This window comes from Podarcis pityusensis (assembly GCF_964106645.2).
Source record: "Podarcis pityusensis genome assembly, chromosome: Z".
Classification (NCBI taxonomy): Eukaryota; Metazoa; Chordata; class Lepidosauria; order Squamata; family Lacertidae; genus Podarcis; species Podarcis pityusensis.
Window position 1 is genome coordinate 18,883,214 of NC_138044.1, and position 16,544 is coordinate 18,899,757.

Below are 16,544 nucleotides of genomic sequence, written 5' to 3' on the forward strand. Positions count from 1 at the left end.
AGCAATGCTGCTCTTATGAATATTCCAGCTGGGTGGATTTTGTTGCTGCTAAGCTGCCAGCTTTTGGAAAGGTTTGCACATTATGCTGTCCAGTATTTCTCACTGCAAGTTGTTCCCACCTGCTTTTTCCCTTCTGCCTCTTAGTGTTGAACCCTCTTGTAATTCATCACTCCTGGTGATCCAGTTTATTCTTACTGTTGATTAAATTAGTAAATGCAATCACAATCTGAAGTGATTTAATTGAGAGGATTTATTTGAACATGACAGTTTAATGCATGTTTGATAAACTATTATAAGGTTTAATTTTGATTTTGCATAATTTAACTTTTAAATCTGCACAGGAGGGTCCCCCATCAACTATTAATGACCAAAATAAACTCTTTTAAGATGCATATATTTATAATTTATTTTGAAGACCAGGTTTTTGCCTCCTCAGTGTTGTTCTAGTGACAAAGTGACAAATATATTGAAAATAATATTTGGAGCTCTTCAGCGGTGCTATAAATCTTTAGGAATGCATACAATTTATTAAAAGTTTGCAGGACAAGCAAAATATCCCGGGCAGTGTGGGAAGCCACATATTACCAGCAACTGAATTTATGTGGTTACAGGTAGGTAGCCATGTTGGTCTGCTGTAGTCGAAACAAAATAAAAAAATTCCTTCCAGTAGCACCTTAGAGACCAACTAAGTTTATTATTGGTATGAGCTTTCATGTGCATACCAATAACAAACTTTGTGTTCGAAGAAGTGTGCATGCACACAAAAACTCATACCAATAACAAACTTAAAGGTAAAGGTAAAGGGACCCCTGACCATTAGGTCTAGTCGTGGCCGACTCTGGGGCTGCAGCGCTCATCTCTTTATTGGCCGAGGGAGCTGGTGTACAGCTTCCAGGTCATGTGGCCAACATGACTAAGCCGCTTCTGGTGAACCGTAGCAGCACACGGAAACGCCGTTTACCTTCCCGCCAGAAGGTACCTATTTATCTACTTGCACTTTGACGTGCTTTTGAACTGCTAGGTTGGCAGAAAATAACTAACTTAGTTGGTCTCTAATGTGCTACTGGAATGAATTTTTTTATTTTGAATTTATGTGGGAGATTGAAATTAAAATCCAGTGCCACAGATAACAGCATAACAAAATAATGGTTGATTTCCCAATCCTATAGAAAAGGGCTTCTTTTACTACAGTTAAACAATCCACAGGGCAGTGAATTTCCCCAATTTGGGAGCTGTTATCGATGGGATTAGTTGCAAAAATCGAGAAAAAAGTGAAAAAAGGAGAGCTTACAAGGGTGAGGAGCATCTGTGCCACTCCAGATGTTGTTTACCCCAGTGGCTCCCATCAGCATAACGGCTGGAAGGCTAGAGACCCCATCCTGCCTTTCATTTTTCCAACTTTTCCTTTCCAGGCAGGAGAAAGTAAATCAATTGTATGTTCACACTATGCACCGAAAGCGCTGAGAGACCACTTTAAAGAGTCCTGGCTCCCCCCTCCCCGCCCCCGCTCCATGAATCCTGGGATCTGTGAGCTGCAGTTTGCAGAGTGGTTTGGCAATCAATCCCTTTTCGCAAGGAACTCCGGGAATTGTAACTGTAGAGCCTCGTACTCATCTCCAGTACCTTACACAAACTACATTTTCCAGTATTCTTTTCTTAGTGGGGGGGGGGGAGGTGCAGAGCCACGACTGGCTTAAAGCAATATGAAGCCACTTTAATGCATGTCATTGAATGTAGCCCAAGGCCACAGCAAGGCCTTGGACTTTCCTCTCCGTTGCTAGGTAACCGCTTCCCGGTTTGCACTTCCGCCTTGGAGGCCGCGGCTGATTGGCGCCCTGCGATGATGCCATCGGCCCGCGCGGCTCTTTCCTCGCCGCTGCCCCAAAGGAAGGAAGGCAGAAAAGCTGAGGGGACGAGAGAGACAGATTAGTCGTGGTGCCGCCGCGGTCCGTCCGTCCCTTCCTCCCGTCCCTCCCTAGGCATGAATAGTCTCCGCCGCCTCCGCTGGTCCCCGGTGAGTCCACGGAATGCCCCGCGGGTGAGTGTGAGGCGGGAGAGCCCCGATAATGCCTGGAAGGGTTGGGAGTGGCAAAGGGCTTCTGGAAGTCCCGACGGCGATGGTGTTTCAGCCCCTTGAGGGAGTTCAGGGCGCTGCACGTGGACCCGCTGCCCTCCTCCCCGTAGTGATAATCCCCACAACAGCCCTGCGGAGTAGGCTGGGCGGATTCGTTGGGGCTCGCCCGCTTTCTGCCTGCCTCGCCCCATTCGCCGCCCCTCTCACCCCCACGCAGCCAAACAAACGGGTGAATGGATGACCGGCCCTTTGGGCAGCCTGGAAGAATTGAGGCCGCCTGCCTCATGCGCGGCAAAAAAATGCCTCTGCCTGGCGACTGCTGATGACTGAGCTGCTCTGTGGGACAGCTTCCCAGCGCACCAGCCATGGGGTCACCAGAGCACCAGCCATGCTCCTGCTGTTGCTGAGTTTCCTTCCTTTGCCCTGTTCGCCCGTGTGAATGTCGGGCTTAAGGAAGGCCCTGCAGAGGGTGGCAGGAAGCATCTCTGGTTTGGTTAGTGGTAGAGCATGGTCTGCAGGTAGCATCTCCTCCAGGTAGGGCTGGAATCTTGCCTGAAGCCCTGGAGAACTGCTGCCAGTCCATACGGGTGGGCAAGACGGGTCAATGGTCTGACCCTGTATTGGTCACCTTCCTATGTGTGATAGTTGACAGGGAAGCAAGAGACATCTTTTATGTTATACTGTACCGGTAAATTCAGATGGAAGACCTTTGTAGAAATTTGTTGTTGTTGTTTAGTCATTTAGTCATGTCCAACTCTTCGTGACCCCATGGACCAGAGCACGCCAGGCACTCCTGTCTTCCACTGCCTCCCGCAGTTTGGTCAAATATGTAGAAATAGACGGTGCTTTTTTCCCCCTGGGGATACACAAAGGTATGCAGTACCAGCACTTTTTTTCCTAGAAGAAAAGCATTGGTTAAAAGTGTGGCATTTACTGTAAAAACTTCATGGTGAGTACCAGCACTTTTTTCTCTAGGTGAAAAGCGCTGCTTATCAATAAACCCACACCTGAGTGAAAGAAATTGCTACATCATAGCAGAAAAGTTGCTTAGTGAGAAATAAGATGCAGACAAGATTCACTCATTTGTGCATTAATTGTTTATATTCAGACATGCCACTTGAGTAGAGGTCATATTTGCTTCCTGGGATTTACTTGTGCGGAATAAATCACAGCTTGCATGAGTGGGAAATCTGAGCTGGATTCTTGATCTGAAGCTGTAGTGCGCAAGTGGCAAAAGAGGGTTAGTGACCTTCATGAGAGGTCATCGAGCATGATGATAATAAGCTCCCCAAATCCACATCTTGTTCATCTCCACATATAAGGTATAAGCAGAGATTTTAAATTGATGACTGTGTTTCATATTGTAAGTGGCAGGTTGGGGCTATGCTGTGGAGGCAAAGTAGTTTAAGAAATTGTGCTCAGCTGTGGTATCTGGAAGACAGGATACCCTATGCTTTAAGAACAAAGATGCTATTTCAGTGATTTTTAATAAACTAAGAAGGTTCCCCTGGCTCAGCAGAGGAATCATTCCTTTTCCCCTTTTTGGGTCAAGAGTCAAATGCAGATACTTTACAGTGTCCTTGGAGGCAAGGATACTTTTGTAGGAGAGAAGTGCAGTCATAATCTACCACTGACTGGGCTCTTATCTTGTATTTGTATTTGTTGCGTCAGAGTGTTTAGGAACATTGTGTGTTTGTCTGGGCAAATTTGTCTCATAGTTAACGTTTTTCAGTTACTTTCCTTTCACTATTGTCAGATTGGAGCTGTGCATGGCAAGTAGGCAGTGGTCTGGACTCATTGCTGCAGTGTGGATAGTGAGTATTAAACGTGTCTTCTGTGATGAATCCTCTGTGCTCTCATCAGCTATCTGGAGATCTAGTGGGTGGGATTCGTTGCAGGGGTGTTAGGCAGGATTGATTGATCACAAAATCAAGCCTTCAAACATCCCCTGGTGTAGCAGTGAAGCCATGGGCTTAAAAAAAACCCTCTCATAAAAAGCCTCATAGCTTGAAGTACTACTGTGTGTTTAAAACATGACAGATGCAGGGGAAATGTTACAGGTAGCCTCTCTGAAAGGGTCCTTCCAGATGCAAATGAATGTACATTTTACATACGTGATGGTATATTGTATGTGGGCTTTTCCCTGTGCCTGTGACAACATGTCATGTAAAATGGCCTTTTAGAATTCTCCTATTACAGAAGAAACCATCCGGGTTCTTGACCAGCGTGTCTGTCCACCTTCCCTTTTTTTATCACCCGGATAGAGCTCTTTCTGGTCATACACTCCCTGGCTTTCCATCATCCAAACCAACCTACTTCCTTACCAAAGCTAAACTGTTTTTTGGCATTTTATTGATGACATTCTAGTCTAGTTGCTGAATTTTTTTTTGACTTTGCAGCAACTCAGCCAATGGTTTGGGATTCACCATCCGTCAGTTTTTAACCTACTTATATGGTGTGAGAATTTTGCGTAAGCTGTTCATCTGTGATTCTCTTCCTAATGTATTAAGATCTCCATAGACTTCCCACCAATAGTTGTTCTCTTGCACTTGTTCCATTAGTAATTTTCCAGGCTTGGCGATTGGCTGGGAAAATCTTAGAGTGAGTTGATCTGTTAAAATCTGGAAATGTTTTGGAGCATTCATGGGCCAGGCCAGGTTGACTTTACATATAAGAGCGGCCTGCGCAATCAGACCAAAGGTGGTCCATCTAATCCAGCATCATACTCTCATAGCGGCCAACCAGATGCCCCAAAGAGAAACTTGCAAGCAGAACTTGAGTGCAACAGCGCTCTCCCCCTCTTGCAATTCCCAGCAACTGGTACTCAGAGGCATACTGCCTCTGACAGCAGAGGGAGAACATTGCCATTGTGACCAGTAGCCATTGATAGCCTTGTCCTCCTTCATGACTTTGTCTTGTCTTTATAATTCATCCAGGTTGGCCTCCTGTGGGAGCAAGCTATAGTTGGCACTGTGTGACAGGTGGCTCTGGGTGACTCTGCTTTTGGCTGCTGTCTGGGAAGCAGCCTTTTGGCCAGCATGGGTGCAGATGGGCCCTGGTTTGGAGCCAGTCTTCCAGCCCTCCCCATGGTCCTCCTTGCCCTCTCAGGTTTTTTCTCAACCTGACTCTCCTTCTGTTCCTTCCTGCAGGCAGCCTCCATCCCGGCAAGTGCTTGTGCTCCTGGGTCGCCGGTCTTCCCCTCCATCTCCACCTTCACCTTCATGGATGCTGCCTGGGTCCTCCCATGCAATCCCTGCTCTCTGGCTCTGTAGAAGGTGGGGTGGTGCCTGATGCCTGTCATCCCCATCCCGCGGCGGGTCCGCTCTTTCCATGGCCCCCACACAACATGCCTGCACTCTGCATGTGGGCCGGTCAGGACCACCCACTTGGTGCGCACCAAGTACAACAACTTTGACATCTACCTGAAGTCCCGGTGGATGTACGGCTTCATCCGTTTCTTGCTGTACTTCAGCTGCAGCCTGTTTACCTCCATCCTGTGGGTGGTGCTGTCAGTCTTGTTTTGCCTCCAGTACCTCAGCATCCGGGTCTTTCTCCGTTTCCAGTACAAACTCACCATCTTCCTGCTGTTGCTGGGAAGGAGGCGTGTGGACTTTAGCCTCTTCAACGAACTGCTCATCTATGGCATCCATGTCACCATGCTGCTGGTGGGGGGGCTGGGCTGGTGCTTCATGGTCTTTGTGGATATGTGAATAAATAAAAACCAGTGCATGTCGGTCAAGGAGGCATGTTGGACTCTAACTTGGGTTAGGTCTTGTATGTGTGAATGCGTCCTCTTCTCCCTCACTTTGTCCTGCTGCTGAGGTTTATAAATTAATGGGTACTCGCTTAGAAGTAAGGATTGGAAGTTGACTTGGAAATTCATTTCTAATTCTTCATTGCCCTTGGTTGGTAATATGTGGAAAACAAATCGTATTTTTATCTGCTTCATTTTTTACCATAAGCACCTGCCATATGTGGCCAATGGCCCATCTAGTCCAGTGTCCTGTCCTCACAGTGACCAGCCAGATGCCTCATTGGGAAGCCCACAAGCATTCAAGCACAAGAGCCCTCTCCCCTCTTGTGGTTTCCAGAAAATGGTATTTGGAAGCGTTGCTGCCCCCAACTGTGGAGGCAGAGTATAGCCATCATGGTTAGTAGCCTTGTCCTTCATGAATTTGTCTAATCTCTTTTAGATCCATCCATCTCTTTTGGAATCTAATGGTATTTAAGTGGGCCCTGCAACAAATTGTTGCAGTCCATTCCCGCCTCTTAACAGGGACCAGCCAAGATAACCTGCAGGGTACTCCGTTCCATCCTCCCCTTGTTTTCTTTTCCAACTAGCACTAAAAATTAGGTGGCCACTAAGCATGCTGAATCCTCATTCTTTCTTAAAAAGTATTTGATGCACTTCTGCGAACTTTCGGGGGCTCTTTCCTCCTGTTGCTCAGTGGCTGTTCTTCAGTCTTTCCTGAGTTTGCTCTTGGAGGCAGGGATGTGTTGTGTGCTTGCTGCCCCCAATGCCATTCTCAGGGCAGCCCCTCAGGATCTCAACGGCCTGTTGCCATTCCACTGCAGAGTTCTTTTGCTCGGACTATTGAAAAAACATAGCTTGTACACGGACAGTTGTGCACTTCCATCCCCATATCTTGGCTGAGGGGTGTAAAATACAGAACTCTGAGGAACTGTTTGTTTCAGCACTTATCATTTATCTATTTTATTTCAGAATTTATAAACTCCACTGGTGTACAAAAAATAGAATATAAAACATAATACAAATCTCAAAACAATGAAAAATGTGAAGCCAACAAGAATTAAAAGGCACAAAAATATAAGTGACCAATTTGGGAAAGCTTGGTGGGAAAAACATTTTTGACAAACATTGGAAACTGAACGGTGTTGGGTCCTGCTTCCCTTCCAGAGGAAGAGAATTCCACAAAGCTAACAGCATGTGGATTGATGCATTCTTGCCCCTCGTTCTGAGATTTCCTCTCACATTAGCCACCCCCAGTTCCTTTCAGGGTTACAATGATTTCCAGATTAAAGCTGAAGATGGACAGGGCTAGTGTAGCCAAGGTAGGCGAATGGTGGAGATACCAACAAGGGTCTCCCAGGTTCAGCTCTTGTCTCTGCCATGGGTTGCCAAGCAGCTTTAGGCTAGCCTCGGCCCCCTACAACACTGGTGTAGTACTTGCCTACCTCACAGGGTTCTTGGTATAAAGTATGGGAAGCACTCTGAAGTGTGTGTTTTTGCCAGTATTGGGCTGTGTGTGCCTCCATTCTGCAGCAGGAACCAGTTTTGCATTTGCAGAGTGATCCACTGACTCAGAGTCCTGGAGAAGGCTAGAAGAAACTTCTGCAGCTCCGGAGAGGGAGAGGGAGGAGGAAGAGAGAGCTTTTCCTTGGTATTCCATTTAAGCAGTAAAAAGGTGGAGGAAAGGTGGTGGAAGAGCCTCTGGGAACATGGACTTCTCTTGGAGGAAAGAGTTGTGGAAGGAATCTCTGCCTTGTGGGTTGTTGTTTTTTTTGGGGGGGGTGAGGGGCTTCATCTCCTGCTCAGCCTCCTGCTGCCCATGCATTGGACTTTGGTCATATTTTGGGCTAGCCTTTGCTTCCAGTCATAGTTTCAAATGGACAGGCTTTCCCCAGTGGTGGGTCTGCCAGTGTTGCTGTCTGAAAGTCATTTATGTGCAGCAGGATGCCAGGGAGGGATGGCAGATTCCAGATGCTGGTTTGCCAGCTCCCTGGGGCATCTGGGTGGGCCAAGAACATGGAGCCCATTTTATTTTGGAAAAGGAAAGTGAGAGAGACATGTTCCACCTCCTGGGATGTGATTTGTCACTGGGTTTCAGTTCCAGAATCCTGGGCCTTTGCCATCTCTTTCAGCATCTGCCCTTGGTGGCTGTCACTGCCTCCTCTGGAAGCGAGTTCCAGAGTTTAACTATGTGCCATGTGAAGAAGTCCTTCCTTTTGTCTGTTCTGAAGTGTTTTGCTTCTGTCTTTTGCTTGGTCAAAGAGTTTCTGTAGTTCTTGGACAGGGTGTGAGTGGGAAGGAGAATAAAGATCTCCTTTCATTTCTTCGTGTGCCAACCCTGTGACTTTGCTTTCTCTCTCTTTCTCTTGCACCAAAGCAAAAGATTCTGCACAGAAAATGACCTACGGATAAAATTATTGCCACAAATCGTATTGCTTTGAATTAATTTCTCTTTGTTTTATTCAGTGTCTGGGGTCTACCTTGATATATAGTTACATGGCAGTTTTAATCCAGGCTACAATTAAGGATTTAAAATTTTTTTTTAGAAGGAGGAGGGTGTTGTTTGTATTGGTAGATCTTGCAGGCCCAGGACCATTGTAACCAGGGAGAGGAAGCTTTTCTGTGGTGTGGGATGCCTGGTATAGGGAATATAGCTGCTGGGGGTCTTGAGGTCATGGCTGAGGGGCCAAGAGGAGTGGAGAGTAAACTTTTGCACTTTGGATGCTGGTTTCCCTCCAGCTCATTTTTCTGGAATCCCTTTTATTGAGAGGTTATTTCTGTTGTTGTGAATCAGAACACATTGTAATAAGGAGCGGCTCATTAAAGTGTCCAACACAGAGACTGGACTCCAGCCATCTCCTGAGGCCTTTCCTTGGCCCCAGTCCCTGTCCTGTGACACATCCATGCCCTTCACCCCCACCCTGCTGCTTTGCCCTTTCTATGCTGTAGCTGCAGCACCATAATTCAAGTTATGCAAATGCCATACTGTGCTGCGACGTCCAAGAAGAAACTACCGTATTTTTCGCTCTATAACACGCACCCGACCATAACACGCACATAGTTTTTAGAGGAAAATCCGTAGGCATGCCACCCGTATGCATTCCCTCCATAACACGCACAGACATTTCCCCTTACTATCTAGGAGGAAAAAAGTGAGTGTTATGGTGCAAAAAATGCGGTAATTAAGGCCAGGTGGGGTCAGAAAGAAACTGAGCACTGATTTTCTGTTCCTAGAAATGTGTTCCCTGAAATCTTGAGAGAGGCCAGATAAAAGGGGCCACATGGATGAGTGCTTGGTTTTGGGTTTTTGTGTGTCTGCACAAATTCCTAACCAATTGGTTTATTTTAAACAAGAAAGACCCTGTTAATAGCTAGGAGGGCAATCTGGATTACGCTCTACGAGACGTTATCCTACCCTTCTCCCTGCCTGTTTCCTGCTGAGCTGGAGAAGGGGCAGGACTCTCAAAGCCCCTGGATTCCAACTCCCATCCTCATCATCTCTGACCATTGGCAGCCCAGCAGACTCCTGGGAGTTGCAGTCCAGCAACACCTGCAGGGTGCTCCCCAGCTCTCCCGTACCTCCACTTTCTCTCCCTTGTTCAACTTAGGCCGCCTCCTCAAGAATTTGCCTTATTAATGGCTTAGCCATATTCTTTCCAACCTGTGACTAGTTCTCCCTCAACTTCTGCAGTAGCCAGATTAGCTACACAGATGCAAAGGCTCTGTGTGTGCATATGCGTGGCTTGCCGTCCCAAATGTCTCAGCTGATATACATATATATATTTTTAGAGTATATTTTTAGGCTACCCAACCCCAAAACATTCTCTGGGCAGCTGGCAGTAAATATTAAACACATCAAATATACAAAATGAGTCTTGAAGCATTAAGAATAAACTCAGCGCTAGAGAGCAAAATCTGTGCTATAAACTCATCCTTTTTAGAAGGGTGTGGCCAGAGGATCCCCACATTGTTATAGGCCAAGGGAAATGCCAGTGGGGGTCTCTGGGGACCCTTTGGGGTCGGTTCTTCTCACTCACAGCATTGGTTGGCTGCTGAACTTGGATCTGGGAAGGAGGTATTCTCCTCCCTCCCCCCATGTCAAGCAGGAGTTGCCCAAAGGAGGCATACAAGGCACCATCCAGCGACCTTAGGGACTCCACTTCAGATTTGTGTAGGGTTTACTCCATCCTGGCTAATAAAGCAACCCGGGAAGGGCTGGGCAATGGGCTCTGTGGGGCAGTGAATGCTTCCCTCTTTGAGGGAGCCTTCCCAGACCTGCTGAAAGAGGTGGTCATTAAACTGCTTCTTAAAAAAAATCTTTTGACCTGGCCAATATGGCTAACTATTGCCCAGTCTCAAATCTTCCATTCTTGGGCAAGGTGATTGAGCGGGTGGTTGTCTGAGCATGCCTGGAGGATACAGACCATTTGGATCCCTTCCAGTCGGGATTCAGACCTCATCATGGGACTGAAACTGCCTTGGTTGCACTGGCCAATGATCTCCAGCGGGTTAGGGACAAAGGTGAAAGCTGTTTCCTAGTTCTGCTGGATCTGTCAGCGGCCTTTGATACCATCGACCATAACATCTTTCTGGACCATCTTAGGGAGCTGGGGGCACTGTTATACAGTGGTTCCGCTTCTTCCTCTTGGGCCATGTCCAGAAAGTGGTGGTGGAGGATGAGTGTTCAGACCCCTGGGCTCTCACTTGTGGGGTGCCTCAGAGTTCTGTCCTTTCCCCCATACTTTTCAACATCTATATGAAGCCGCTGGGAGAGATCATCAGGGGGTCTGGGCTGGGTGTTCATCAGTATGCGGAGGATACCCAGTTCTACATCTCTTTCAAATCAGAACTAGTGAAGGCGGTGAAGGTCCTGTGTGAGTGTCTGGAGGCGGTTGGAGGATGGATGGCGGTTAACAGATTGAGGTTGAATCCTGACAAGACAGAAGTACTGTTTTGGGGGGACAGTCTGTGGGCAGGGGTGGGGGACTCCCTGGTCCTGAATGGGGCAACTGTGCCCCTGAAGGACCAGATGCGCAGCCTGGGAGTCATTTTGGACTCACAGCTGTCCATGGAGGCGCAGGTCAGTTCTGTGTCCAGGGCAGCTGTCTACCAGCTCCATCTGGTATGCTAGCTGAGGCCATACCTGCCCACAGACTGTCTCGCCAGAGTGGTGTATGCTCTAGTTATCTCCTGCTTGGACTACTGCAATGTGCTCTATGTGGAGCTGCCCTTGAAGGTGACTCGGAAACTGCAATTAATCCAGAATGCAGCAGCTAGACTGGTGACTTGGAGTGGCTGCCGAGACCATGTAACACCAGTCCTAAGAGATCTGTACTGGCTCTCAGTACATTTCCGAGCACAATTCAAAGTGTTGGTGCTGACCTTTAAAGCCCTAAACAGCGTCGGTCCTGTATACCTGAAGGAGCGTCTCCACCTGCATTGTCCAACCCGGACACTGAGGTCCAGCGCTGAGGGCCTTCTGACGGTTTCCTCACTGCAAGAAGCGAAGTTACAGGGAACCAGGCGGAGGGCCTTCTTGGTAGTGGGGCCCGCCCTGTGGAATGCCCTCCCATCAGATGTCAAAGAAATAAACAACTATATGACATTTAGAAGACATGTGAAAGCAGCCCTGTTTAGGGAAGTTTTTAACGACTGATGTTTTAATGTATTTTTAACCTTCTGTTGGAAGCCGCCCAGAGCGGCTGGGGAAGAAATAAATTATTATTATTATTAATATTATTATTAACCTTTTCCTAAAGATGTTCCACAATGCAGCGCCTAAAAGGCGGCATATAAATAATAAATTATGATAACAATTTTTCATTGCACAGAGTTGATAGGTCTGTGGGAGGTGACTCTTCTGGGCTTTGTCCCAGAGGCCAGCAGGCAAAAAGATGATTTGCTTTATTCATTGCATCTATTTATATCCTGCCTTCCAAGGCGGCTTCTAAGTTTCCTGGTGCTGCACTTTGGGCCCTTTTCCAGTTTGGGTTGATGTTTTGATGACCTTGAGGCTCTCCTGTTCTGCTGGCAGCACATGATCTGTGGGGGCAAGGAGGGGGCTGGCACCAGCTCAGAATGTTTGTACAGCATTTGCTGCAGTGAGGCTGAAGATGCAGCAGTAGGAGCAGACTCTGTTGGCGGTGGAGGCGGCTGTTGTTCAGCTCTCCTGGAGCAGCGCCAGGCTCTGTGCTGGGTGGCTGGGGCTGCTCTTTGCCCAGTTTAGAGTGCCTCTTTGTTCCTGGATCCCTTATTGCTGTTGTTTGGCCTCAGGACCTGTGGGTCATGCCCAGCCAAACATTTTGCCTGCCCTCTCCTGGGCATTGGAGCCCTCCCTCTCCCTCTACCCAGGGAGAGAATGGCTGTAAGCAGCTGTGTGGGGTTAGGTGGTATGCTTACTAGGGAAGACTGATATGCCCTGACAGTAAAAGTCCAGGCTGAGAGACTGTACTCCCTTCACTCTGACTGTATTGGCTTAATCCACAACCCAGTGTCCTCTGATAATTTTAGACTACAACTCCCATCAGCCCTAACCCACCTCAAAGTAGACCTATCCTACATGGATTTTGCCATTAGCTGTAGTTTTGGGTTTGGGGTCGGGAACCTCCATGTTGTGGCATAGTCTACCTTTGAGTACCAGACCTTGGATGAAGGCTACACCGGAAGAACCACTGCTGCTTTTGCTCCAAGGCCAGATAATAGACAGACAGCATCAATTATTTGAAAGATTTTGAGATGTTCTTTTCTAATGGCAGGAGCTGTTTGATAGTGAAAAAAGTGACATTGGAAGGTGGTGGACTGTTCTTAGTCGAAAGTTTCTTTAGCAGAGGTTACATGGCCACCCATCAGGGATGCCAAGGGGGTGGGTGGGGTGGACTAGATTTGCTTTGGGGGGCATTCCAACATCATCCTCGGAAACACACTTCTTTCAGCAGGATGAAAGACTATTATCAAACTTTGGGGCAAGAGCTGGAAAACCCAGATACTTAAAATGGCTTGTTGGAGTTGGGCATCATACTTTGGGTGCAAGTTCATGAGGTGGGGGGAGGGGAAGGAATTGCTCATTCAGTATTAGTACCAATATCTATACCTGAGCCAATAAGGAATGCAAAAGCTTTGGCTCCCCCCCCCCCCAATGAGATTTCCGCCTTTTCCTTTTCTTTCTTCCTTAATTTTGTTTGTTCTTTTTGTGACATAGACTACCTGCCTACCTCTGCTTCCCCCCTTTTGTTTGTAATAATAGCATCAGACTTGAAATATGGATGCCTTCTGAAATATTTCCTGTCATGCCATCAATCAGATATATATTTACAGTCATTCATTAAACTAGAGTGTACATTTCATCCCTTCCTCCTTGGAATATTAATGCTGCTTCTGGCTGAAATGCTGTGTGAATATTCAGGTGGGGTTGAGGAATCAATCCCTGCACCAGCAATGATGTCACTCTGAGCTACAATCAAGCATTCTGTTAAAAAAACCAAAACCCAATTGGCATTGCAAATTCCAATGTATATTGATTGCTTATAGGGGAAATCTACAAGGAAGAGGAGAGAGAGAGAGAGAGAGAGAGATTTTGGCTTCACTGTTTGTAGTTGAGGGCTGATGCTCTGGTTAACATTCTGGTGTTTTAAAGTAATATGATAGCCTTGTAATAAGGCCATATGCTGATCTGTGACTCTATCTTCCTGCGACCATGCAGAGCTGAGAGCTGTCTTCAGAGGACTGTCTTTCTACTGAGGAGAGAGCATAGCACAGCAGTCTTTGGCTGCAGTTGGCTTCAATGGCCAAGGCCTACTTTTTACTTGTCTACTTTGCCCCTCCCCACCCAGTAATGGGGCCTCTTCTCCTTCCCCATTTTTTGAATGCTATACAGTGGTACCTCGGGTTACATACGCTTCAGGTTACAGACTCCGCTAACCCAGAAATAGTACCTCGGGTTAAGAACTTTGCTTCAGGATGAGAACAGAAATCGCACGGCGGCGGCACAGCAGCGGCAGGAGGCCCCATTAGCTTAAGTGGTGCTTCAGGTTAAGAACAATTTCAGGTTAAGAACAGACCTCCAGAATGAATTAAGCACGTAACCAGAGGTACCACTGTATTTGCACTCCATGTATGACTCCTGCTATTGATTGGGAGCCCACCTCAAGTGTTGTTTTCTTCATTTTTTGGCACCCATTGCATCAAATGTTTTGGGATGTGTCAGGGTGCTTAATTACAGATTGGAGGCTTGTTAAGTATAAAGAAATTGAGAGTCTGAAGAAGCTCCAGGTCAAGGCAGCAGACAATCTTATCATTGGAGGACCAAATAGTAATCCAAATGCATCTGGAGATCTGCCCTGGATCCACCAGGACCCAAACATTGCTGTGTTTATAATTAAAATGCCCCACTGCACGTGTAAAGTACATTTAGGTACCTTGTCAATGTGAATCTAGGGCATGCTCTCTCTACACATAAATACAAAATCTTTTAAAAATATAATTTTACAGTATATCATTGTGACTCCACACTGTTTCTCTAAATGCTGGGTGTTAATGAAATTCCTCATCCTTTAGCAGTTTTTGAAGCATCACATTATTATTTTTTTAAAATCCTCTAGCATGGCAAGTAGCTTGAAATGCAGAAATGCCTACACTGTGGAAATTGAGGGAAGAGGCGCTTGGAGGCATCCTCTCCTGAGGAAGACCTTTCAGAGGGGCTGATCTGTACAATTCTTGAAGCAAAACCAGCACTAGATCCATGCCCCACATTTCATTGTCATTAGAACTGAAGCTGCTTTTCCATAGTTAGCAGCACAAGGCTGAGCTAGTGGGCCACACAGTTCATTGTCTTTCTATTTATATTCCAGTCATTTTTATTCTTCATCTTCTATTTGATTTAATTAATAAAATAAACCAAAGATGAGGAGCATAAATAAATCCTGTAATGGAAGGCTAAAAGCAGCATAAGTTGTACATAAGTTGTACAGTAAGCTTGAGCTTACTGTTCTAAAACATTACAAAAAATGCCCCCATGAACCTGTTAGGCTGGTTTGCATGTATCCTTTTTTTTTAATATAAGTTGGCTTAGTCATATGAACCAGGTTTTCTCAGTCCATTCAGACGTAGTAGGAGATAAGTGTGACCCTCCCCATTTTTAGCTATTATGTTCTTAGCAGTAGTTAAAAGGTTAAATACTATTTATTCATCACTTTCTGAAATAACATATTTTAGATAACTAATCAGAAATATTTTAGGTTCTAAGGGTTTATGATATCCTAATATATCACATATATTATTAGCCTGATCAGATTTCTAGAGTATTTCTATTTGAGAATAATTCCAAAAATGTGTATATTGTCTTCTTTATTTAATCCACATCACCAACATTTATCTGATCGTAACGTAATTATTTCAGAATTTATATCAAGCCATGTACCATATTTTTCCTTGTATAAGACGCCCCCATGTATAAGATGCCCCATTTTTGGGGACTCCAAATTAAGAAAACACCTTTCAGCACTACCTGTGTATAAAACGAGCCCCAATTTTAAACCTTTTTTTGGTAAAAAAAACTTAGTCTTATACAGTGGTACCTCTGGTTATGAACTTAATTCGTTCCGGAGGTCCATTCTTAACCTGAAACCATTCTTAACCTGAGGTACCATTTTAGCTAATGGGGGCTCCCGCTGCCGCCGCGCGATTTCTGTTCTCATCCTGGGGCAAAATTTTTGACCCGAGGTACTACTTCCAAGTTAGCGGAGTCTGTAACCTGAAGTGTTTCTAACTCGAGGTGTTTGTAACCCAAGATACCACTGTACACAGAAAAATATAGTAAATTACCATGTGAATGTCTACTTTTCTCTTTTCTGGCCCTATGCCCAAGTGACCATGCCTGAAGGCTGCTTGGATGGGGCAGGGGACTACCCAGAGGCAAGGCAAAACACTTGGGGGGGGGGGCTTACAATTGCTGCCTCTTCCTCCTTTGATTTGGAAGCAAAAGATGGGTGATGGTTGTCATAGGATCCACCCCCCCTCCGCAAGGCCTTCCTGGTGCAAATCTTTCTATCTTTTCGATGCCAAGTAAGCACTTTCCTTTGACGGAGTGGTGATGGTAGTTATTTATTTATTGCTTTTCTATCCCACCTTCTTTTCTCCAAGGAAATTCTTCTGCTTTATTATTATTTTTACTTTAATGTATGGTTTTATATCGTTGTAAATCCATATATTTCCATGACACATCAGTATATAAATATTTTAGTTAATAAATAAAGGTGCTCAAGGGTGCCTATACGCTTCCCCCCAATCCTCCATTTTATCCTCACAACAACCCTGTGAGGTAAATTAGGCAGTGAGTGTGGATTAAATAACTCACCTTATTAATTTCTAGAGGGTCATAAGGTTTTAAGATGATGGAGATAAAGCAACTGTTAAGTTTGGTTTTAAAAGTTGTACCCTGCATGGAAATGTGGCTCTTAATTAATCTTGGATCTGGCTCTACTCTGAGTAGTGCTAGCAATGGGTGCATATTCTTCTTCTTATTAGGTTGGTAACTCCTTGAGGTCTTTCTAGCTAGGATATCCCCTCACCCCTCTATGCTCAGGCAGTTTTAAAACCCCTTTCTCTTCTATGGGGCGGGGAGCCCCCCCTCCCCCAGTAACTAACACTGGGTGTGTGCCGCCTCCCACCCGCCCCCGTCAGTGTTGTAGGGCTGAGCGGGTAGAGGGCTGGGCGCCCCCCCGC

The 16,544-nt window shown here is 46.1% G+C and overlaps 2 protein-coding genes across 4 annotated transcripts in view; both read left to right on the forward strand.

Moving 5' to 3' along the window:
- The first annotated feature begins 409 nt into the window (after positions 1 to 409).
- NACC2 (NACC family member 2) overlaps positions 410 to 16,544 on the forward strand; it is a 63,540-nt gene continuing 47,405 nt past the window's right edge. For 2 of the 3 annotated variants that reach the window (XR_013981473.1, XM_080990022.1), the window contains exon 1: positions 1,889 to 2,038. The gene's annotated coding sequence lies outside the window, so the exon portion shown is untranslated. Of the gene's footprint in view, positions 2,039 to 16,544 lie in introns of all 3 variants that reach the window. The other variant, XM_080990025.1, reaches the window with a different exon arrangement.
- On the forward strand, positions 1,892 to 5,833 carry TMEM250 (transmembrane protein 250). Its single transcript, XM_080990027.1, has 3 exons — positions 1,892 to 2,038; positions 3,831 to 3,888; positions 5,224 to 5,833. Exon 3 carries the CDS (start codon positions 5,365 to 5,367, stop codon positions 5,782 to 5,784), a length of 420 nt encoding a protein of 139 aa, XP_080846153.1. The 5' UTR covers positions 1,892 to 2,038; positions 3,831 to 3,888; positions 5,224 to 5,364; the 3' UTR covers positions 5,785 to 5,833.